General features: G+C 40.5%; 1 protein-coding gene across 2 annotated transcripts in view; it reads right to left on the bottom strand.

Moving 5' to 3' along the window:
• The window catches only part of ELAVL4 (ELAV like RNA binding protein 4), a 63,117-nt gene that overhangs the window by 14,042 nt on the left and 25,123 nt on the right, over nt 1–23,952 (bottom strand). For both annotated transcript variants that reach the window (XM_086753480.1, XM_010120934.2), the window contains exon 3: nt 6,422–6,525. In XM_086753480.1, coding sequence (XP_086609606.1) covers nt 6,422–6,525 — 104 coding nt within the window. The remainder of the gene's footprint in view (nt 1–6,421; nt 6,526–23,952) is intronic.

Below are 23,952 nucleotides of genomic sequence, written 5' to 3'. Positions count from 1 at the left end.
TTGCACGACTTTTGGGGTGAGTCACTTTGCTTTTTTCTGCCTGAGGTTCAAACATCTAAAATGGGGACAACCCTTCCTTCACTTGCTGCTTCTTATTCCACTGGTATGCACTGCAAGTGCTTTAAGAACTTCACGTGTGTACATAAGCACTATTTCACTTGTTTTACACACATACAAAACCAGAAGCAAAATCTGCTTAACACCAGAGGATGGGCTATGGCCAGAAGCAGTGTTTCCCCACAGCCACTTCCAGGCCCTTGTCCATGCCCTAATTTCATGCAGAAACACAGATTTAAGAAATCCTCCTGAGAAAGCTACACGCTTTGTCAGAAGAATTGCACACAAAAACCCTCTGATCCAGAGGCTGAAGACCGAAATCTGGAATATTTTCACATCCACCTCTTGGGCTGCTTTGTCCTTTCTCCTCTCCAAGCCCTCGGCTGTGGGATGGAGGGGAGTGACAATGCACTTTACTGCTGAGCAATTCAATGTCATTTTACTGGGATTAATTATGATTGCAGGTAAGATACAATAGTCTATCCCATCACTTCAGGGAAGACATCCATAGATAATAACCTAGAAGCACTCTGGCTGTATCAAGAGCAGGGCTAAGAAATAATTGCTCCAGCTGCATGGAATGAAAAGGACTCTGGTAAAACTGAAGTACTTAAAAGAGAAATCTCGATTAAGAGAAGATGCACAAAATTAACAGGTAAAGACTCTCTGGTGCCTGCTGAAAGCAGCAGAGTCAAATCAGAACCTTCAAATACAGCACTGAAAGGTCCTTTGAGCCGCAGCATCACTATGGGCACAAAGGGTGGAGAAGGATTTGTTAATAAGCACTACAAAGTCCAAAAAATTACACAGACAGAGGCTCCTAGAGAGCAAACCCAAAGTACACTTAGTTGAGTTTTTCCAGGTGTGTGGCATCTTGTTCAAGACGGACAAACTTCTTGTCCAAGGCTTTGTCCTAGGGTGTAGCAGTCACAGCAGATAACCGTTCTTGTGACTAACTGTGAGCTACGATAAACAGAACGAGCAACTACCTTAAGAGGAACTATAGAACAACTACATCCCAAATCTGTAGCTTGCAAATGCCTGTAATTTAAATTTTCAGGGAAGGAATGGCACACACGTTTTTATGCTTCTGCCCTCTACAGAACTTGCTGGAGCTCGGGGGGAAACGCAGCCGAGTGTGTCTGAAGGCAGCTGATGAGTCGGCACAGCACACTGGGTGCGGCACACCCTGTGTCCCTCTACGCATGGGAAGCTTAAAAATGCAAACCCCTCTGCACCACAGTCCAACACGCTCAGATCCTCCCAATATCTTCCGTCCTCAAAGACTCTCCATCTCCTCTCCCTCACAAAACACCTAAGCCCTCTCTGTGCCTTCCTCTGTGTATTTTGTTTTCCCCAGCTCCCCCACAAATCAGAGTATCCCCAGATCTCTCCATATACCCTCCCCTTACCGCCCAGCCTTCCACAACATCCCATTTCTTCACTGGGAGAAGCAGGTGCAGGTTGTTGTCCCCAGAGAGGCTATGGGAGAATAACAGTGGAAAATGCAGGGTTTTTCAGCAGAGTGTTGCACCAAGGGCACCCAACACCAGAGCTCTGCTACCATAGCTATTCAGCAAGCCAGCATTTTCCGGCTGCAACTCAAATTGTTGGGTTTATCTCCTCCCCATACCTCCCAGGCAGTTTGGGACACGGTGCAGAGGATTTTGCTCTTCCCCATCGCTCACTGCTGCAGCCTTCCTCCTCCCCTACCTTGTACTTCCCACGCCTCCTTCACCCGCCGTGCACGTCTCGAAGGCAATCTTTTTGACAAATGACTTTGTAGGACGGAGAAGTCCGAGGTTGCTGTTATTTGGTTACCCTACAGTGACAGGATGGTTTGTAGTTTTGCAGACAATTACGAGAATTAACATGGACAGATCTAGAGTCTGAATTTTGTAGAAGTATCTGGCATTTTGAAAAATGCCTGAGAAACCAAGATAAACAGCAAGATCTTTGAGTGGAAATGTTACTACCTTATTCTGCGGAAAACACGGGAGTACTCTCTCCCACAGCCCTATTCACTGTATTTTTGAACTAGGATCACTCAGTCCTATCGATCAAAACAGGAGAGTTAAGCACAAATAAACATTTTGAACGAACAATAGGAAATGTCAAAATAGCAGTAGCCATATTCCATGTTATTTATTCATTTAACTGCAAATTAAAATAATTAGAGAAAGCTTCTGACCACAGAGGGATGATCCTATCTGTTTGGTATTTTATCATCTGATAGTTTTGATGGATTCAAAAACTGGAAAGCATCAGGGGCTCAGAGAACCCAGCTTCCTTCTCCCCTCACCGCTGACTTCTCCCTTTGCTCAGCAGTGTCACAGCGTGCTACCTGCTCCTGCGAAGGAAGAAAGAAGTAAATCTACTTCTCAGGTGACAGAGAAAAGGAAGGAGAGGGGGACACAAGACTGCACTTCAGGGGGTCACAGGCTCTTTTTAGATTTCAATCTTCCTTTCAAAACTCTGTTTTGCCCTTGTCCCAGAGTCCCCCAACATGAAGCCAGGTCACCTGAATCCCCATGTAAATTGTAAAACGTTTCCTTCACAGCCTTTCAGACATTGTCCTTTTTTCAGGGCAAAGCAGCACAGTTTAAACAATCTGTACCCCATGCATCGCACATTTTATTTTCCTTCTGATATCTGATGCAACTGAATTGCCAGGCAATCCAACAGCAGCAGTGACCTTTCATACGCTTTTACGGATGGGCAAATTTAATTTCTAAAAATAGATTCAATTTCTGGAATATATATTATTTTAACACATACTGTCTCTTCCCTCATTCTAAGCTGTTTTGTAGAATTATGTCAAGCTTCAGCTGTGAAAATAAAGTGAAGCCCTTCTCTCTCACAAGATGATGATGCTGCTACGAAATGGCGTAAATAAAATATGCGCTATGATCAGCTGAGGAGGAACATAACGTGTCTAACCTATTACTACCAAACACAAAGCACTTCCTTCAATGCTCTCTCCAAACAGATATTCTGTAAATAGTCACCTCTCGACTTGGACTTGAAAGGGCATCATTGACTTAAATAAAAAGCACATAAATATTTTAGCTGCTACAGTGAAAAGGGATTATTTATTGTAACAATGAAATAATAAAGAACATTTCTTCAGTTATTTTAGTCCGCACATCAGAGCAGACTGTGCCTAGCTATTCTGCTGATCCTGCTATAAACCCAGTTCCTCCTGTGACTGCATGGCTGTTTTGCAAGGCATCAGAAAAGAGAACACTAAGCTGCCACAAAAATGTTACAGAAGTGAAAAGGACAGGATCTTGGGACACATGCAGAAGACTTTTTTTTTTTTAAGAGGAATTAAGCCTTGTGGGGTCAAAAATGAGTACAAACATGATCCCCTAGAGCCAGCTCATGTTTAGTTTAGGTGCAAAGGACAGCAGAGCCCACGACTGTTTAAGTAAGGAGATGGTTCACAGCCAGCAGGACCAAGGTAACCTTGGCAAGCAGAAGTAATTTACCCCTGTAAAAGGGCTTTCACTGATTATTCATTTCAACTTTCCACCAAAATAGCTTCCAAACAAACGGTAGCCAGAGAAATGCTACCTTGCAGGGCTGCAGCCACCCAGGGTACACGGGCAGAGGCCAGGGTTCAGTCCATCCATATACAGGACATGAGAGATTCATTCTGGGGTATGAAAAACCAACCACACTCATGAAGAAAATAGAATAAAGTAGTGCTCAGTACTTGTCTAGCTCAATGTTACTCTAATATTTAAATATTTTTTAGTCTACAAAACTATATGCCAGACCCCTTTCTCTAAGTTCTTCTGAGACAGGCTTTTTTAATGCACCAAAAGTGCGTTTTTAGTAACTGTAAAGGGCATCTACCTACAGTAACCAGCTCTGATGATTAAATATAATAATTCCCCAAATTAAAATACTTCAACCTTATAATGAACCACAGTGAGATGCTGGAAAGGGGCGCGTGGGGGCCACAGGCAAGCTAGGAGCCGTCAGTGGCGACGAGGAGGATTTCTCACTGCTTTGCAACCCTTTGGAAACGAGGGACATCTCCGGCGACGCGGGAGCTGCCGGGGGAAGCGAAACCACACAATTCACGAATCACTTAGCGTCAACATTGGGAAACCAGTACCAAGGAAACAGACCTGATTTATTAAGATTTCTAGGAGCAAAATATAATTAAAAAGACAAAAAACCAAGGGGGTAAGGTGAGGTAATCACATGTGATTCTGCAATTAAACACTGGCCCGGAAAGTGAGAATTAGATGTTCATGTGTCCAAAACTTGGCTATTTCAACAGAAGGCTCCCTTGGGCTGGTTTTAAGCAACTGCATAAACACTTACTTGAAAACAATTTTATTTTAAAAAAACCCTACACATCTTCCCAATCATTGAAGAAACTGCAGCTCCTGCGCACATAGGTTAGCTCCATCTCTTGGCTTATTATTAAATTTTAACATCTTTCAAGAATCCAACAGTATGTCACATATTCTATAAAAGTCTACTAGCTATTAATAAGCATGAAAAACCCAAACCTAACAAACCCCTTGTATTCATAGAATTTATACTGAATTGAAGAAAATAGACCATTCCACAACAATGTTTTAGCATGAGAAGGTCCTGAATAATAAAAATCTTACTGTACGTGACAAAAATAAAGGCACAATGGTTTAATTTTGCATGTGACAGAAACATAAAATAATAATTGGAGTTTTTGGGGGCCTTTTTGTAGCTTGTTTCCTGTAACCTTGGAGTATTATAAGTAGAATAGCATTGCTCTGGCTCACGAAATAGGAAAAAAGAAGAGGCAAAGTAACACAGTAAATGTAGCACCTTTGCTAACACTGAATCTTGTTCAAAATACAGAAATGCTGCATTTAAAACTGATCTAGATTTTTCAAGTTCTACTGAGTTTTTAATAATGTACTAGAAGATAGGTTAGTACTGTCAGAATATTATATTTTTCCTGATAACGTGTCTTTAAAAGCAATTTGGAGAGTAACTTATTGCTCAACTTTTCACTGTAAGTGGAAACTGCTGAGTTCAAGCATGTATTTCCACCTGCAGCAATAGATAAGGCAGTAGATTTTGCTGCTTTGCCATACAGATTTCTACAAATTTTCCTATTTAACTCTGCAAAACCATGCTGTGAGCATTTTGATACATGGCCCACATGCATATCTATCGCATGGAACCTGGTTGGTCTACGGGAGTTTTGGAATTAGCCTTCTCTATGTAACCCATGCCACCACTCCACCACTTTCATAATCCTCAGCTCAGGGTTTCTGCTACTCGCTAATCAAACAGATCAGGAAAAAACTTTCTTGAAACAATCCTCAGAGATGCACAAGAATCTGCTTTTTTGGCTTTAGGGAGTATAACTTTGTCCAAACCAAAACCTTCAGAGAGAAAAGGTTAAGTACAACTAGAGTACTGACCATACAGTATCTTTCTTGCAAGATATGAAATCACTGAGAGTATTGGTACCAATATTTTCAAAAGCGGAAATTCTGTTTTTAACATTTTTGGCTTTGAAATACAAATCGAGTACAGAAGAAAAATTAAGAATGTTATACAAATAGAAAACCAGCATTCAAATATGATCAAAACTGGTTCAGATAATTTGAATCAAATCTGCTGTTTGGTCTCCTTCAATTTTTTGATTCACATTCCTCAAGCTGTATTATTTATCAGAATTCAGGATGTGGAAATCTTCTGTAAGTTGTTTCAAAAATGCTTTATCAGCCATGCAGCAAAAAACGCGACAGTGTAGAAATCTGCTTTTCTTGCGAGACCACTAAAAAACGTTGTTGAATAACTAATGGTCTATTACAACAATGAAATGAGAGACTTGAGTGGGATCTCTAATCCCTCCAGCTTTAAAAGAATAAATCAAACTAAGGATGGGGAAATTCAGGAAAAAAAAAAAAAGTATTTTTGAGAATGACATATTCTAACTTGAGAGAAACATACTCTGAACACCTGATAACGACATGAGAGTCACTAATAGAGTGCTCCATGTCAAGGTATTTCCCATTAAAACTCAAGAAAATGTGTAACGTATGAATACACTGTCATGTATTTCACCACTGTTTATGGATAACAGTATCACTACAGCTGTTTTATTCTACATTTAAGCCTCACTGCAATGCTTCAAGAAGCTTCCTGTTACTTTCCCCCCATAACAATAGCAGCAATTTCAGAGAAGAGAGATTTCATCTCCTGCAGTCCTCCCATTGTTCCAAGGAGGAGCTCGTTAGCCGAGTGCCCCTTACAATGGAGATTAAAATAGTGATGAAATTGCCAGAAACCATTTCAACTACTTTCTCTACTTCCTGAACTGAACAAAAGGTGTTTTATATTGTCTTACCTTTATGGTTTTGGTCTGGAGTCTGAGTCCATTTAAAGTGTTAATGGCTTTCTCTGCGTCCTTTGGATCAATATAGTTAACGAATCCATACCCTAAACTCTGCCCTGTTGAAATACAAGAAACAAAGAAAACAAGACTCAGTATTTTTTTTTTTATCACAGGAACAACTCCAAGAGTGGGATCATAGTTTTCTTCCACTGTTCATTTCACCCCTGCTTTCCCCTATGGCCTCTATGGCGTTCTCCATCATTTCATTATCATCTTAACACAGTGGAAGCCAACATAAAAATTTTAAATTGCTGCTCTGAAGATCCTACTTTTAAAAACAAAGGAACCCCGCACCCTGCCTTCCCCAGGAGTTTACTGAACAATATGTACAAGGCTTGACAGCGAAATTGTGTAATAGTTTTGTGCAGAGGTCCTAATAAATGTAACTGGCTGACCTGCCAGAGCAGAAACGAGGCCACCTCTTAGAAAACAGTAACACACAAAGTTTCTAAGTATTTAAAATGCAGAAATTAGAAAACAGTGTTTTAATACCAACCTTGAAACAACTGTCTGAGAAACAAACAACAACCTTTACATCTTATTTCACTGCTCAGTGAGCAGCCAGTAAATCAGAAGAGAAAGGACAGATCAAACTGCAGCAGGGGAAGGGACCGCATTAAAGCTTTCCTCCCTGTATCGGAGATGACAGCAAAACCAAAACAGTAAAACAACTGCTGCTGCACACGGGATGGCAGGAGCCTGCTTTAGCAGCCAAAATAATTTCAACAGCTTCTGTTTCACTAGCAAGATCTCTGTTTGCGTTTGCAGTAGAGAGGGGAGACCTGGTTAATAGCTGGGGTAAGTAACAGGGAGCTGGAGAGGCCGTGCTGTCAGCACTCCACATACGCATCCGCACAGCGTGGGGACAGAGCCGGGGGTCTGCAACACGCTGCGAGAAGCGGCACCCAAGAGGTACCTTGTCCCGATTCCCAAGTACCAATTTTGCAGCATCAATTCTATTAATGCAACGTGACAGACAGCCGCTTCCAGATCCCTTCCTCCGAGCCTCCTACTGAAGTTATTTTGCACATTTGGAAGACACAGCAATTTTTTTTTTTTTTTTTTGTCAAGGCACACACACAGATAATCGCATTTCAATAATAAGTGAGCCCAGGCAGGATGGCAAGCAGTCCTGTATTTCAGCCACGCTTGTTCTCGTACAGCCCTTCGGTGTATCCGGAGAACAGCGAGCCAAAAGACGACCTGCCTCCAGGCGCTGATGCGCAGGGGATCTAAGTGCTCCTTGCTCACAGGCGATGAGAAAGAAAACATGTGAAAAACCCTCCCAAGGAGAAGGGCAGCACTTGTGGAAGATTTCTATCCACCGGAGCTGTAAACAGCCACCCGGCTCCTGCTCACCAGGAGAAAGAGGAGGTTGGGAAAGCAGCTGCAGACCAAGTGCCTTGATGTACCCTGGAGGCACAGATCCTGCCTCCCAAGCACAAAGCTTTGTTTCTTTGTCTCCTGGACTACAAAAAAGCATCTGTGTGTTTCTCAAAGTCAGACGCCACCAAAAATACAGCGTTTGCTGTTACACAAATACAGGGAGCACTTCTGTCTTACAAAATCAGATCAAAGCACTAAAAGCTGCTAACTATGCGATGGAAGACTTTAAAAATCCATGGGAACACTGCAGTTCATGCCTAAAATGCCCACATGCAGACGTAAGGATAAGAAATGGCTGGTTTAACCTACAATATATTCAGGGAACAATTCCATATAATCAATTTAACTTCAGAATAAAGTATAAAAACATATCTCGTCTTCCTGGAGAGCTGAATTAATCTCAACAAAAATACTCTTACCCAAGTTACATGACATTAATCAAGAATGAGCTGAAGTCTGACTGAGCAGGAAGCCTGGAGCAGAAATACTGCAAAGATACTTTCCATGCCTTCCTCCTCATGTCTACCTGGGATTTTATACCACCCCAATTCCTGTGTGCCTCTGAACACATCAAATCCTTCATATATTTAGTCCTAAACAGTCCTAGGCAAATGGAAGCCATTCTCTAAGAAATGAACCTCTTTTTACACAGGAAGGGAAACGCAAGGATCAGGACTTGGATAACGTGAGTTTGTGTCCCTGCTTTTCCCGCTAATTATCTATTGGCCTTCAGAGGTACACAGATAACAGGAACAGCTGACACAGAGCCCTGGGATTTATGTCAGTCTGTCTGACCATGGGCTTCCATGTCCAGCCACTGTAATTCTCAAGGCACACAGACTAACCCAACATCTTAAAATCTCTCATAGGAACATTCTCACTTCTGTAAATACTTCTGCAAGGAAGAGGCCATGGATAACAAACCCATAGACAACACAAGCTGTAGCAAAGAGAAATGGCAAGAGAAGAAAAGAATTACATAAAAATTTAATAGATCATTCACTCCTTTCCTTGGATTTCTCCAGTAACACTATTCAAGTTATTTAGATATCATAATCTCTGATTTTCACCACCAACTGGAAACAAACAAATATTTTCCTCCAAGGTGAGGGATAAGGAGTATAAACACAAAGCTATTTGCATGCATGCCTGCAGAACCTGGCTCAAAGGAAACAATTACATTGTCATAAAATTTTGCTTAGAATAATAAGCACACAGACACATGATTTCCTTTTGTTAGTATATACTCCTGAACATCATGAAATACATAAAACTCATAACAGAAATTAAGGTCTGTTCGTAAGCTACTAGTTGTGATTTTGTATCAAGGATATTAATCGCTGCATTGGCTGGATTATATCATCACAAAAGAGTAAGGTTTTTTCCCCCGAATGAACAGAAAGTCAATGCTCAGAATACTGGAGAGACCCACCCTTTTCTCTTAGAAACCCCCTCAAACCCCACATCCTTTGCAGCCTATGGAAATATTGGTGTAGCTGTTTCAGTTATATTCCTGTTCCTGCTTTATGCCATATGCTTCGCTTTGTATCACTGAAGCTGAAGCGAGAAAAACCTTTCAGTTAAGAGCTTGCCACTTCACGGGTATATTTTGTTTGGTTTATTTTGTATTTGCAAGCATCTCCCATAAACACCAACATTTAATGAAGACAGACACTCTCTCATCCCAAAAAAAACCCTGAAAAAGAATAAACCCAGAAAAAAAAAAAAAATTGTGAAGAGCTTTACGACTGCTGGCAGACATCATAAAGTTTTAGTGTGCTAAACATTTACCAGCTAAGAAACAAAAAAAATTATATATCCAGCTAAAAATATTATTTTCAAATTACTCTCAAGAGCAATGCACCTTATGTCAGACAAAACACAGACTCTAGATGTATAAGAACTAAAAATTGTTACTGAAGAGAAAGAAGAGAAGGATTTGTTCAAGAATACAGTTAAGCAGTATGAACTTTCAGGTTTTTCTTTTTTTTTTCTCTCCCTTTTTTTTTTTTTTTCCTATCACGTACTCTTAATGTATGTACTCAAAAAGGGTAACATTTCTTTGGACGCAATCTGGCAGCACGAAGCAAGCAGCTGGACCTCTCAGTGGGATGCCACACAGACATTGAAGTTCTTTCCCATGCTACACTTCCCAGGAACAGCACCGTAAATAGTAAATATTTTCTGTGATTTGGAATCCAATAGTTCATTGCATGCTGTGATTCAGTAGGACAGGCAAGAGATTTCTAGATGATCCTACAACAACACCTTGTTATATCACTATTACCACTGCTCTTTCTGAATGTTTCCTCTAGTTTGCAGAAAATGTGTAGTGGATCTCCTATGATCTGGTAAAGAATAGGTCTAAAAGTGAGCAGTAACAGGATTAAAATTATCAACACATGCAACACCAAGCCCAACCTGGTAACGTACATATTTCATATTTTCCAAGGCTCCATTTCACAGAGCTGAGAATCACGAAGGTTAAAACAAACCATGAGGAAGAATATGGAAAAATAACCAGAGTGTATTGATAACATTTATCCATACAGCCCCAAACCTGCCACTATGAAAAAAGCAGTGTCAGTTAAAGACCTCTGACTGCTTGTACTTCCTTTGTAAGCCGGTCTGCTTAGGCCAATTCCATACTTTAAATTTAGAGATATAGGGAAAACAGATAGAAATGAACTTAAGTTAGAACAGAAAAAAACCATAGGAAACAGAGATCCGGGAAAAAAAATCTGACTAGTAAAGGTCAGAATAACAAAAGGTAAAAAACCAAACCAAAACAAAAAAGCCCCCAACATTAGAGGAAAAAAAAGAGTCCTTAACACTCACACTGACTCATCAGCAGATAGTAATAGTACAGAGAAAACTGACGTGCCATGTTACACCTGAAGAAGCTATATGAAGTACTAACTAGCAACCCAGGTGAATGATAAACAGGAGTTCCTAAAATTATACATGTTTAAATGAGATGATCTGGATTACTTGCACAAAACAGACTCCAAAAAAGGGGTGAATAGCTCTCTTGCTATTTTCAGTAATCCTTACAGCACTGAACAAATTCCAAGAGCCAGAGGAAAGACAATTTTGCACTGCAATTCAAAAAGGGAGGACTGAACGACCCAAGTAATTACAGGTCCCTCAGCCTAATGCTGAGCAAGGCAAAATTACAGAATATTTGACATTGGACTAATAATAAAAAATTAGAGAGGGGTAATAAAATCAATGTAAATCAAATTAGGTCTATGGAAAATAGATTCTGTCAAACTAAACTGACATCCTTCTTGATGAGATTACAAATTTGACTTATAAATTTTAGGAATGTCGATTTAATAGCATCGATATACTTGGTTTCCTATAAAGCACTTGATTTGGTACTGCTTTTAATTGACTAAAACAAAATTAACACGGCATGCATTAAATGGATTAAAAAAAAATAATCAGCCAACAGATCTCTAACTGGGAATTGTGAATAGGAAATCACCAGAAAGATATTTTCCTACAGGTCTCTCTCAGGAAACAGGTCTTGGCCCTGAACTGTTTATTTCCATCGATGAGTGGAAAAAACCAAACTCCTTGCTGCTGAAGACCATTGACTCCAGAAAGATAGGATGAGAGGACAAGAACAAAGAGGACAGGGCAAAGGTGCAAAGCAGTTCAAGCTCCTCAATAAAACATATACATTTAAATAGCACAACCCAAGCTTGCACCCTGACAAACCAACTGAACTGTGGCATATATTCCAAATGGGAAATGAAGGACTCACAAGGTGATGGAAAACCAACCATACCTCAAGGCTGAAATGCTAACAAAAGGGTTAAAATTATTGTTCTCAGCATAAGAACCACACATTCGAAAAGGGAAAGAGAAATCACTGCTTCTCATCTGGCTGCGTGCTTCACTGCTGAAACACCAAGATCCGTGCTTCAAGAAAGATACCAATGCCTTGGTGATGGTGCCATAAGAATAGACTACAGCACCAAAACTCCCTTTCAATTGAAAGATGGGGGTCAATCTGTCTACCTGATCAAAAAAGGCTAAGTTGAACCTTAACAGTACTACATTAGTACTCATCTGACGTACAGTTTGATTTTATTTTTAATAATGTCTGTCCAGCAGATAAGACACAGAGTTATGTATCCCAAGTCCCATTATTTGGCGGCTGAAAAAAGAGAAACCAGACTAGAAATAACAAAGTAAATGCTGCCTTCCTGGGGAAGGCATTTGTTCTGTTTTTGACATTGAAGGTAACAGATTATTTTAACTACCTACCAACCATTTTGTCAGCTCTTCTACCACTGGAAATTCTGAAAGTTCAGATTTTTCTAAAAGCTATGCTCTAACTCAAGCAGGAATTAGTCCAGGGAAGGTTTCAGGGAGATGTGTTAAGTGCTCAATCTCTTCTACTCTGAAGCTCTACAAATAACACTGTTCTTGCTGCTTGACTCCATACAGCTCCTGCCGCAATCATTCCCACAAGGAAAGTAGAAGTAAACTGCTTTCTCTGACAAGTCTGAAGCCTTCCTATTGCTGGAAACTATTCTAAAAACAGTAGAACCTTGAATTGCTCACCTGTGGCCGGTTAGGTTTTAAAAGTTCTTAAAATATCCTTTTTTCCCTTGAAAATAAATTGCTCTGGAATGCAAAGTCACATTAAAGGTCTATGGCTCCAACTATAAACAGTCACTCATTAAAACCAGCAATGGGACAGCAATGTAAACTGCCTTAAATCATGGTTTTGTTGTCCCCCACCCAAATGTAAAACCTAATTAAAGCTGCCTGCCTGACAACCATAATATCAACGCCATGGAGCGCTGATGCTCTGTTCTGACACAATCCCTTCCTTCAGAAGTAGGCCACGACTGACAGCTCATCTTGTATTAGCCAGGCAGAGGCCGTCAGACAGTAACAGCCTTCAGTCACTCCGGGTTTGGGACCAAAAAATAACGCTCACCATTAATTCCCCAAGCCTCCCAGCTCCAATTTTTGCCTGTTCCAACCTCAGCAAACATTTAGGGAAGAAAGTGGTGCCAGGGTGAGCTTCTCCCTATCGAAGCAGCTGAGCTCAACTTGCTCTCCACCTGTGACTCTTCCAAGCAGACCTGTGCATACTCTTCAACCTTCCCCAGTGATTCTCATACATCGGGGATATTCCTAATAAACACCACCTACAGATGGCTGGCAAGGAAAGCAACAAGCAAGAGAAAGACTCGTCATGCTTTCCATCTTCTAAATAACAGTAAACAGAAGAGACTCACTGACATTCAAGGTAAGCCCTGCTCCAGCTGGTAGTCCCATTTCAGAGCACAACCCTGTGAGCCTCCAAACCATTTCAGAAGTGTTTTAAACACATTCCTGGAAGGACAAAGAATGACTGCAACTCATATGAAGAGCAGTATGAAGCAAGGGCTTTCGGAGAAGGTTACACAAATACCCTTGAGAAGATACATTCAAAACATACGGAGAGGGTCAAGTGAATTGCCTGTTTATTTTTTTTTGTTTGTTTCTATCACAGTTACCAACAAATAGAGTGGTTTACCTAAAAAAGAAAGTAAGCTATGGAGAGAAGATTCAGACCAAGGTAAAATGAAATCTGATCATGAGACCCGTTCAAACTCTGCTCCTTGTCTGATGCTTTTTTATACCAGCAACAGTCTCATTCATCCTCCATCCCTTTATCAAGGAGAAGTGCCTTCTGTCAATCCCAGCAATGCACACTGCAGTCATGGGAGAAGCAAACCAGGAGGAAAGTAGCTTCTATGCAAGGTGTTCCTAGGACCAAACAAGCTAAAGCTGTCACTGTCACAATTCACTGTAATCCAGCTACAAAGGTAGCTTGTTCTGTGCTTAGTGCAGCTCTATCACAGCATCCATTTTGTCTACAGCTTATACAGACTCCTTATATTTGTACAGACTAGGATTTAATACATGCTGTTCATGAATAACAAGAAAGCATTCTCCTCCTATTACAATATACTTACCACTTTTATAAGAATTTAGAGAAAAGTGAGTTGTCTTCCTCTAAGCAAAAGCAAGGAAAGGATGAGTGGTAAATAGCTTGGGTTTTGCCTTTTGCAGGAAGGTGACTGGGTACAAGTTTTCTTTAGGAACATTCCATCAAATTACTGTGTCAGGTGCCCTTGTTAGTTCTTTTGAGAAGATCCCCCTTCTAGATTAGGAAAAGTCATCTGCATTTAAATGCACTCCAATCTAAAGCCCCAGATATGCTTTGACGCACCTGCAATTAAGGGGTACAACTTATCTTTGGTTAAAAACAGCCATCAGCAAAATCTGAGTGTCAGTAGCTCCTCCTTCTTAAGATCCTATCAGAGGAAATCCAGGTTCCAGACTCGTACTAGGATACCCTTATAACAAATTCCCTCCTAAAAACCATGTTTCTAGTTCTATAACAAATAAATAAGCAAATCTAAACCCAAGCCTCACAGAAAATCCCTCTGTGTTCCACAGGCTGAAGCCCCACTCTGCCTAGAGCACCTGTAAAGGTGTAGATGCTGACACAAACATGCTCATATGGGACACGATTCCTCAAGCAAACTCTTTCCCTAAGGCACCCGAGCCCTGATCCCCGAATAGCAAAGGCTGGGCCCTCCCCATAGGAAATCCGCAGGGAGAAAGTCTGTATTGCTGCCTTACTCCTGGCAATGAGACTCTGATAAAAGCTCATTTGTGCAGGAGATGGGCCTTTTTGGGGGGCTCTGGGAGTGTCGTGAGTTGCACAATGAGCTCCCATGGGAGCTCATGCATGTAGAATTTAATAAACTCCAGTGCAAGTAGACAGGGCTTCTTTGCACCAGGCCTTCTCCAAGAGTTGCTGCTACGTGATTAAAAAAATCCCCCAAAGGAAACCCTTGCAAACGGCGTGCTACATCCCACGTAAAACTCTCCCTCGGGGAGAGGATAAGAGAGGGAAAATGAACCAGACATACAGACACCACTCACTCAATTTTAATATCTGAATGGGAAGTGCCAGGTACCATGACAACAAGCCTAGGAACAAAAAGGGGAATTAAAAAAAAGTGTTGCCCAAAATGTGAAATAAATCCTATAAACGTAGCTAAAGCGATCAAATGATTAGCGCTAGTGAGATAACTGCAAGGCCCGGACCTCTCCATCCGTGTTTGGAAGAGAACCACCATGACCTGAACACAGTGACTTCAAAGACAAAGCAAGACCCCCAAAACCAAACTGCAAGCTCCTCACAACAGAGAGCAATGTCATTCAACCAGCACCTCACAGAGTTAAAAAGCGTGACTTCTCCAGGCAGCGCCAGAGGAGATGACATGATTTGTCAAAACTACAGAGGAGGACAAAAATCCCTTAATGCAAGACAGTGTCATTTAATATCTTGATTTTCAGAGATGCTGAAGCAGCAGCAGTTCTCATGTAAATTAAATAGCAATTGACAGTAGCTACTATTCCCCAAAATTAGACGCAGTAATGATTCTCATTCTGGAACAGCCCCATACATCCACCCAGAAAACAGAACAAGACGGAGCATGCTTTGACAGAGCCTACTGATGTCCCGCACCACTAGACCCTTCCGAAAATCCTACTCCCACAGAAATTTAAAGAGGATTGCTGAAAACATGCCCTTACTCTGTTTTTGAACTTGACCATACCAGATATACAAAACATGTCCACTCTTGCAAACAGTGCCTTACAGTCTCTTGAAGGCTGCATCTCACTTGAAACAAGACCTCGCTCTTACCTGCGTACTACAGAGCTTTAACAAAGTCAGCTGTGTAATTACTGTACTTGAGGACATGGACTAATCTGCATGCAAAGCTTCAGCGGCAGTTTGAGATAGATGCTGCTGACTTGGCTGGAGTCTTCTGTGGTTCCCATTACCATAGCGTGGCAGCATTTTATCTCTGTAAGGCACCTTTCCTCACAAACACCACTGAGGAAAGCACCTTTATTCTGACTTTGGAAGAGAGAACTGAAAGGCATCAAGATTTCCAGTGTGAACTTGAACACTAGAACAGGGATTGAAAACTGCATCTCCCCCATCCTAAGACAGTAACCTTATTATTGGGTCATTGTGAGTTGTGCTGGGCTGGAGATATCTTGCAAACACCACACACATTTCAAGCTGCAGAATATATTATCCTCCTTTTTCTTTTTGCTTTCCTGCTTTTATCAAGTTTCTTTAAATGTAAAACTGGATTTTAAGCATGAGCGCGTTCATACTACTGCAAGCAACTGATTAAGTATGTTTTCAGAAGCTACTGCTCCTGGCATACATAAGACAATTGAGTTCCACTTCTGAACAAATATTTAGATTCCCTCCCCTAGCTGACATCTCTTGCTTCCCTTCTTTTCATCTTCTCCTCCCCCTTCCTTCAAGGAGCACACAGCCTCTGAATTAGCAGCTGTTCTTAGAAGAGCAAGGCTGCACTCCTCCCCGCTTTGTCCCAGAACAGAACAGGGACTGTACTATAAAAATCCAGTGTTCTGAGGACAGGCATGAATGGACAAGAAACAGCCATGACTTGTCTATCCCAAACAGTAAATTCAATGCTGAAGAAGAGACAAATTAAACACAAGAATGCAGATATTAGAAACAAACAGGGTAAGTTAAAACAATATTCAGTAGGAGAAAGTAAAACCAAACAGACCCAAGAAAACAAAAAACATACCAGGACATAAAAAATGGTAAGCAGTAGTGTGGAAAGAAATCTGCAACAGGAATTAAAGAAGTCACTGCATTACATAAAGCATCCAATACGTGTCAGGAAGCCTTTCACATCCCAAATAGGCGATGTAACATCATGGAGAGAGGATACAGCATCGCTCACCCAACAGTACATAAAGAATGGTAAAGACCCCACTGGACTACAACGAGAAATATACATACTGGAGATAAGGAAAACAACAAACTGGAGGCAAATTCCAGCAGCCACCAGGTTTTTAAATGAAGAATGACTTACAGCTTGAGAGTCACTTAAGATGCAAGACTAGAAGTGTACAGAATTAAAACATTAAAATATGCTGTCCCTTGGTTAAATCGTGACTAAAAGAAGCAAAAGCCTATAGATACTTCATATGTGTAAAGGCTTTGACTGGAAATATAATGCTAGAAGTGTGCTACATAACACTGTTACTCATACAAGAAGATGAAATTAGAAGAGGGTAAAAAAATTGTATTGTCTGGAACCAAAGACAAAAAGGCATTCCAGAATCGCAAAGCAGTAGGTTATGGAAGACGCACACGCTTCATTACAGTACACTTATCTTCCCTTCCTGCATCCCATCCCAAACACTGCTATTTCTGAAATTTAGATGAAAGTGGAAGGTGACTAAAAAAATTAATACTGAACAATGAAGCAGAAACTGAAAGCAAACCAAAAGAAACAGTGATTTTTTCCATAGGTCAGGCTTCAGCCAGAGGGACAGTAAATTCAGATGAGTGATCCCATACTGTACCATGTACACAACTTTTGGTGCAAATGCAACATGCTTTTGCACAAAAAAAAAGTGATGCCAGGGACACAGAGCTAAAGCTTATGAGAAAGCTCACTATTCTAGAAGACAATGGTAGCAAGTGGTGGAGTAATGTGGAGAAGGCAGAGGGACAGAACCATGACAGAGCCTGTGCACTGACCAAAGTTTCCACTTTCGTGATGGGTTGGAGAACTGCATGGGCAGAATGAAGTGTCAGTCGTGGCTTAATAAAGTAACATGCAACTTGCTTTATAGGAAAAAGATTTTTGTTAAAAGGCCAAGAGCATGCTCCCTCACTGGGAAGAGCTATGCAAGAAGAGGAATTGGGAAAAAAAAGGCACAGCTAAGATACAAAAATTCAGCGCATCCTCAAACCTGGAAGCATTTTATGTGGAAACAGCGGCAGTACCGCTTCCAGTCTAAAGGAAATGGCAGATTCACATAAAATTAGAGAAAAACAACAGTTTATTTTGCAAAACAAGACTATTAAGCAGGACATAACAATTTACTGAAGCAGCAATATCCGAAACCTGGTTGACTGCAAATTCAGAAAGCCCTGGTAATTTTGCCGTTGAATGATTTAATTCAGCAACACTTAAAGTTTTGTACCTCAGCCTCTATCAAAAAAACAAAAACCAAAAGCCAGTACAACACTAAGAAATTTCACAGTAATTCTGAACAATGACTCAGAATACCTATTCTGTCTCATAAACAGCCTACTAATTAAACTCTTTGAGCTCCACTAACCAGTTTTTCCAATGCACAGAGGAAAGTAATTTATTACAGACCGGAATACAAAATTTAATATTAACAACACAACCTGTGTCTGCAGCATTTTTAATCTGATCAGCAAAAACATAAATAAAAGCTGCAATCTGACAGCTAATAAAGTTAATCTGCAATAGTTAGATTTACGTAGATTGCTTTACACAGCATCTGGAAAGATGCTGAGAAAAGTAAAGCTACTTTATTGCACTCCAAAATGTGCTACCTATAAAAATTTAGCTATCCATCAATACTTAGAGTGCAGTGAGTCTACTTAACAAACCTGCTTCGGCTTTAAGACAGGACTTTCAAGAACTTTAAAAACAAGAGGAGGAATTTAAGTACGTTTCAAGTGTTTATAATATTCCTTTTAGGCACTTGCAGGTAATAGAAGTAATGAAAAGGAAAACTGCTTAAAGGAGAAAAATATTATGACTTTGTTGTGTGCCTGTACTACTTAGTTCGATCACTTAAATTCCTTGATAATTTTGTTGAAAAGAATATTAATGCGAATATGCTCCTCTATGAATTTTCACCAGACTGAAAAGCAAATCTTTTTCTTTTAAAGCTCGCAGATTTTATCTATATCAGCCAACGCCTTCTCCTATGACACTATTCACATGCACAGCACTGGATGTACCACGTGTGGATTTCATGGCTACAAGCCATTCTTGCTGGCTGACCACCACCAAAAACAGTGCAGGTTTTACGACAATTCTTCTAAAAAGGCTTTTGACAATATTAAACACCTAGGTGGTAAACACAGGAAAGGGAAAATATACATATTTTCTCTTTTGTTTCCAGTTTAGCAAAGTACCCAAACACACCTTACCTGGAGCAAATAAGTACCACAATCTTACCAATAAAAAAAATCAACGTAACAAAGCAGCTATTCCAATGTAGTAGAAAGCATAAGGGAAAAAATTGTTATCAGTCAAGCTCCCAAGCTGTTCTGTGTTCTAGGCTGAGTTTTGGTTTTTTTTTTTTCTAAGACAACGTGGCTTTCAAAGTAGGAAAATACTTAAAGTAGAGAAATGGGAGAAAGACGCATTGGTATACAGAAATGACACAGATACAGCACATAGAACAGAGGAGTCTAAAAAAGGAACTGCTAGAGAATACTTCTTCCTTGTTACATGTCCTATCTTCTTATGCCCTACCTACCATCCTCACCACAGAGAAAGTCAAAACACCCCCTACATCTAGCCATCAGCATCCTAAGGAAGAGGAAGGTGGCCTCATTTTGTGGGTCCTAGAATGGTGTAGTTTTAAAATGCATCCGAGCGCAGACAATTATCCGTATAGGGCAGTGGGCACATTAAGACTCTGTACCACAGATACAGCAGCTCCTCTAGTACAGCAACAATTAATCATACTGGTGATGCTGCCATTTGTTTGCTTGCAGGTGAGCATGACACAGCTTTTTGTCCATCTGTTTCTGCAACACCCCTTAAAGACCATCTAACTGAAAAAACTCAGTCTGGGCTCCTGTGAATAAAAATAATAAAAACATTCAGCTTTTTTCCCCCCTCAAGACAATATATTCCACTGATTAAACAGATGCTGCGAGAGTCACAGGAACAGCAGTACTGGGTCAGAGCAGAGGTCTGCCTAGTCCAATATCCTGTCTCTAGCAGCACCTGCAAGTCAGTAACTTGCACTGAAATTCCTAGCAGGGACAAGTAGGAACATCTGCAAAGTCAGTGATGGATTCCACTCAGGAAGAATGGAGAACAGCAGCTATGTCCAGCAAACCCCAGGAAGGAGTCAGCCAAAGCAGAGCCAGTGAACAAGGTCAAAGAAATGGACTTGGACTTCAGTGACATGATGCTCTCTTCCCCTCTTTCTCCACACTTTTTAGAATCAAAATCTCACAGGGATGAGAAGGACCAAAAGATTGTGGCATCACAGAAATGGCAAACATAGCATCCAGGCAAAACCTGTCTAAATAGGCAGGTGGAGACGCAGAAGGGCCTGAACAGGACCCAGGCTGTACCATAAACTGTTTAAAAAAGTCAGAGGCTGCAATACTCTATCGATGGCCACTCCAGGAATGAAGCACAGGACATGAAGTAGGATGCTGCTGAAATCCAAAGATTTGGAGGTTTGGCTTGTCTGTTGGCAAAGGCTGAGCACCACAGCAACTTGCAATAGCCAGCAAACTGCTGACAAGGTTATCAGTGCTGACTGTAAGCATGCAGTCGCCACTGAGCTGCATACAAAGGTTGTTGGACTCCCAACTCAGACAGCAAGAGAAACTCCCATTTAGGCAGGAGAAAAGAATAGATGATGAGCAGCATTAAGGATGTGCAGTTGTAGAAATGGTGTTAAATCCCCCCCTCTGCATATGTTCTTGTGCATAACAACATAACATGACTAGCAATTAACCTATCTTAAGCATAAGTCAAATTAAGATGATACTCTAAGTTTCAAAGCATTAGGATTGAACCTCTGAAGTTTTCTGGAAGCAAAGGAGAAGGAAAAGATTTAAGGTCAGGCAAGACCTCCATGGAGTAGCTATCCCAAAACAATCCTAGTCACAAGCTTACTAAACGCCATTTTAAAGCCAAAAAAGAAACTCCTAATGCAGCGTTGGTAAAAAGTAGTCTTATGAAAAGGGAAAGTCGGAAGTAGGCCACTTTCAAAACCATTTAGACTGATTTTACACACGTCTTTTTTTTCTTGGACATGTTGTCTAGCAAGAGCACTGGGGAGATGGGCAGAGGAGACAGCTGCAGCAGAGCCATGCTGCTCACTGGTATGGCTGAAGGGCAGAAGGTCTTTAGGATCAGGGAACGGATGAATGCTGGGAAAGTCAGTCATGGAACCCTGACTCTCCATGTGCTGTCTACTGCTGTCGCAAGAGAACCTGCCTCATCTGGAAGATCCTTAGTGGACTGTGCTGCCAATCCCCCAGAGCTTTCCTAAAACTCTTGTTTCTTTCCTCCCCTTTTTCTTTGTCCTCCTTGGGCTAAAAGGAAAGAAAAGAAAAAGGGTTAAGGACAGAACCATCTGTGCATGAATCCTGAAGCAGAGAGTCTGTGCTTCCAGAGGGAAGGGTGGAATGGGGGAAAGAACGGACAAGACTGGAGGTTACAGGTGGACTGTCATCAAACAGAGGATTCCACCAACAGCACCTTATCAGCTGGCTGTTTCCTGCCAAAACACACTGAAAAGCTTCATAAATAACTTTGTATCTGGAAGTCACAATTTCAGAGGTGTAGGTGTGCTTGTGCTATTCAGGAAAACCATACTGCTAATACCTCCTCACTAGACATGATGGGAAGGTGATGTTATTTACTCAAACCAAGCAGTTATAACTGTGAAAAATAAACTAAATATGCATTAAAGGCACTTAATACACTTCAGAACAAGCTCTGGATTGAAACTGCTGAAGTTAATTAGAAAGCTCTTTCACAGCACAAGGGTCATGCCTACTTGCTTTCTGCCTACTTGCCCCACTCACTTCAATTGCTTTTTTCCAATAATCAAGAAATCAAAATTCTTTTGTTCGCTGGCGCAGAGTATGCACCAGACTACTGCAGAGAGGCGATAAAGAAAATGACAGATGCAAATTTGACCGTTTTCCTCAGCATTTAGAATAGACATCAAACCATACTAAATATGCTTTAGAAATCCAGCACTGAGACACCCACTATTTCTGTGTTCCCTCCCCCACAGTGCTAATGAATTTAGTGCAGCTACTTAATGCAAATGTTTATTTAGATAATCAATATTTGGGGACTGTCTTGAATCTACAGCCCTTAGAATAGGATATGCAACACTGAAATTAGGTTTATCTCTGCTCAAGAACAGAATACACTCCAGGAAATATGAAGCTAAAAAAAAAAAAAAAAAATAGATTAACTAAGCCACCAAATTAAGATCAACTTAAAGGTCTTTAATGACATTCAGAGCCACATATTCCATCTTTAAAAAAAAAAAAATTCTAGATTTTAGGTTTAAAAGACTCTGAAATATGTCTGTTTTTTCATGTCTTCCAATATTTTATTCTGTACACACCAACCGCAGGTACCAAAGATTATAACCAAAAAATGAAGCATGCTCTGTATTCCTTCTGATTCACAGAAAGACTTCTTTTTTTTTTCCAGCTCTAAACCACATTATTTTAGACTTCTGCTCTTCTGGGCACTTGACTTCCAGCTGCAGTTACAGTACTCTATCTGACCACTCTTTCCTCACTTCATTTTCATTATGCACTCAACACAAAGAAATAACTCCCGCACAAGTCTCCTGTACCTATCAAAACACAGTGAGGCCAATCTACAAGTCACTTCTTGAAAAATCTAAGGTAATTCACTTAAATTTGGTATTATTTTTTCAGACAAAATAGCTCTAGCAGAGTACTCTGCTGCATAAATATTTTTCTCATTTCAGCAGATACTAAGTCTTTTGCTTTCAAGGAAGTCAAATGCAGAAAACTGCACTGCTTCTTAACAGAGATTACCTGTGCAGCCAATCTGAGGGGCACTACTAAATACGGCCTTTAAACGCAATCAAACCAAATGCCAGAATTATATTCACTTTGTAAGCGGTGAACACCACAGTACATTAACTTTGGGGGTTTTTTTTTCTGTTCTGAAGGATTATGTTAATTCTCATCTGCTACTGGAGCAAAGCAACTGCTTTTAACACTCAGCCTAATCTAACAAGATCTGTACCAAATAAATAATCAGAGATCAGTGACTAGTTACCATGCTTTATGGGGAATTACTAAAAAACCCTTCCAGGTCAACAAGGGAATAAACTACCTCTACAAGGTATTTTTCTCCTAAACCCTGTTATTAGGTCGGCTTACACCATAAGGCACAAGTGTTTACATACTTTCTAAACAGTTTATAAGTCTTATCTATCATAATCCCTACATTCTATAATCCTATCTGTTTAATGTATTTTAAGTGAGGAAAACCACTGGAACCAGTAATGTCTCAAAATGGAAGGCACCTTCAAAGCACAATCAGTGAATCTGACATCAAAGTAGTTTATGCTCAGATTAGACTTTCAGTCATTTAGGATCAGGTAACTTAATGCTGGGCTTCGCAGTAAGCTCTATATATCTGCATATGGGTCACTTTTTTCTCTTCCAATAGGAAACACTTCTGGTATGCCCTTTTACAAAATTTCTAGAAAAAACCATATACAAAATACTCGTAGTCTTTGTATATGTATTCATGAAAAAATTCATGTTCTATCTGCAGCTTCTAAACAAAACCAGCTGTGAACTATCTCCCTTGAATAAAAATACGTATATCCCCCCTCCATGACAGAGCAGCACAATTTTACTAATATCTCTGCAATTTCCAGCCTGTCTTTCAAATGCAGACTTCATAGTGCAACAGTTACCTATCATCACAAACTGCATTACCAAAAGGCTTCTTACCTATAATTAAATTAAGCCACTCATCTTGTTTTGACTTTGTGTCTTTACATTATGATGAGCTTTCTGGGTCTCCCTCTGATCCCAAGATGGACACTGTGACCTCTCGCTCATCTTCTCTATCAGGCATGAAAACCTCACATCAAAATACGAAGAGCTTAGCTGTGGCCTGCTATAAACACTGGATCAAACTAGAATACATCTGTTTACTAAGGAAAGCTTCACTAGTGTTTTCCTACTACTGCATATTTGCATCAGATTCAAGAGCTTTCCTCCTGAAGGGCCATGCTGCTGGAGAACACGATCATACCTGACTTCCTTTCCCTATGCCTCCTAGGGCCACCAGCACTGTATGCAATTAATTCTGCTCCTGAGGATACAGACCTTCTCCATCCACTACTTTCAAAACAGTTACCGATTCCAGATGCTGAAATTAAGGCTGCTTAATCAGGCCCCAAATTTC

Source organism: Chlamydotis macqueenii, chromosome 8 (assembly GCF_036417535.1).
Source record: "Chlamydotis macqueenii isolate bChlMac1 chromosome 8, bChlMac1.mat, whole genome shotgun sequence".
In the NCBI taxonomy this organism is placed as follows: Eukaryota; Metazoa; Chordata; class Aves; order Otidiformes; family Otididae; genus Chlamydotis; species Chlamydotis macqueenii.
The sequence above is the reverse complement of the archived record's forward strand: the minus strand, read 5'-3'. Positions and strand labels throughout refer to the sequence as shown.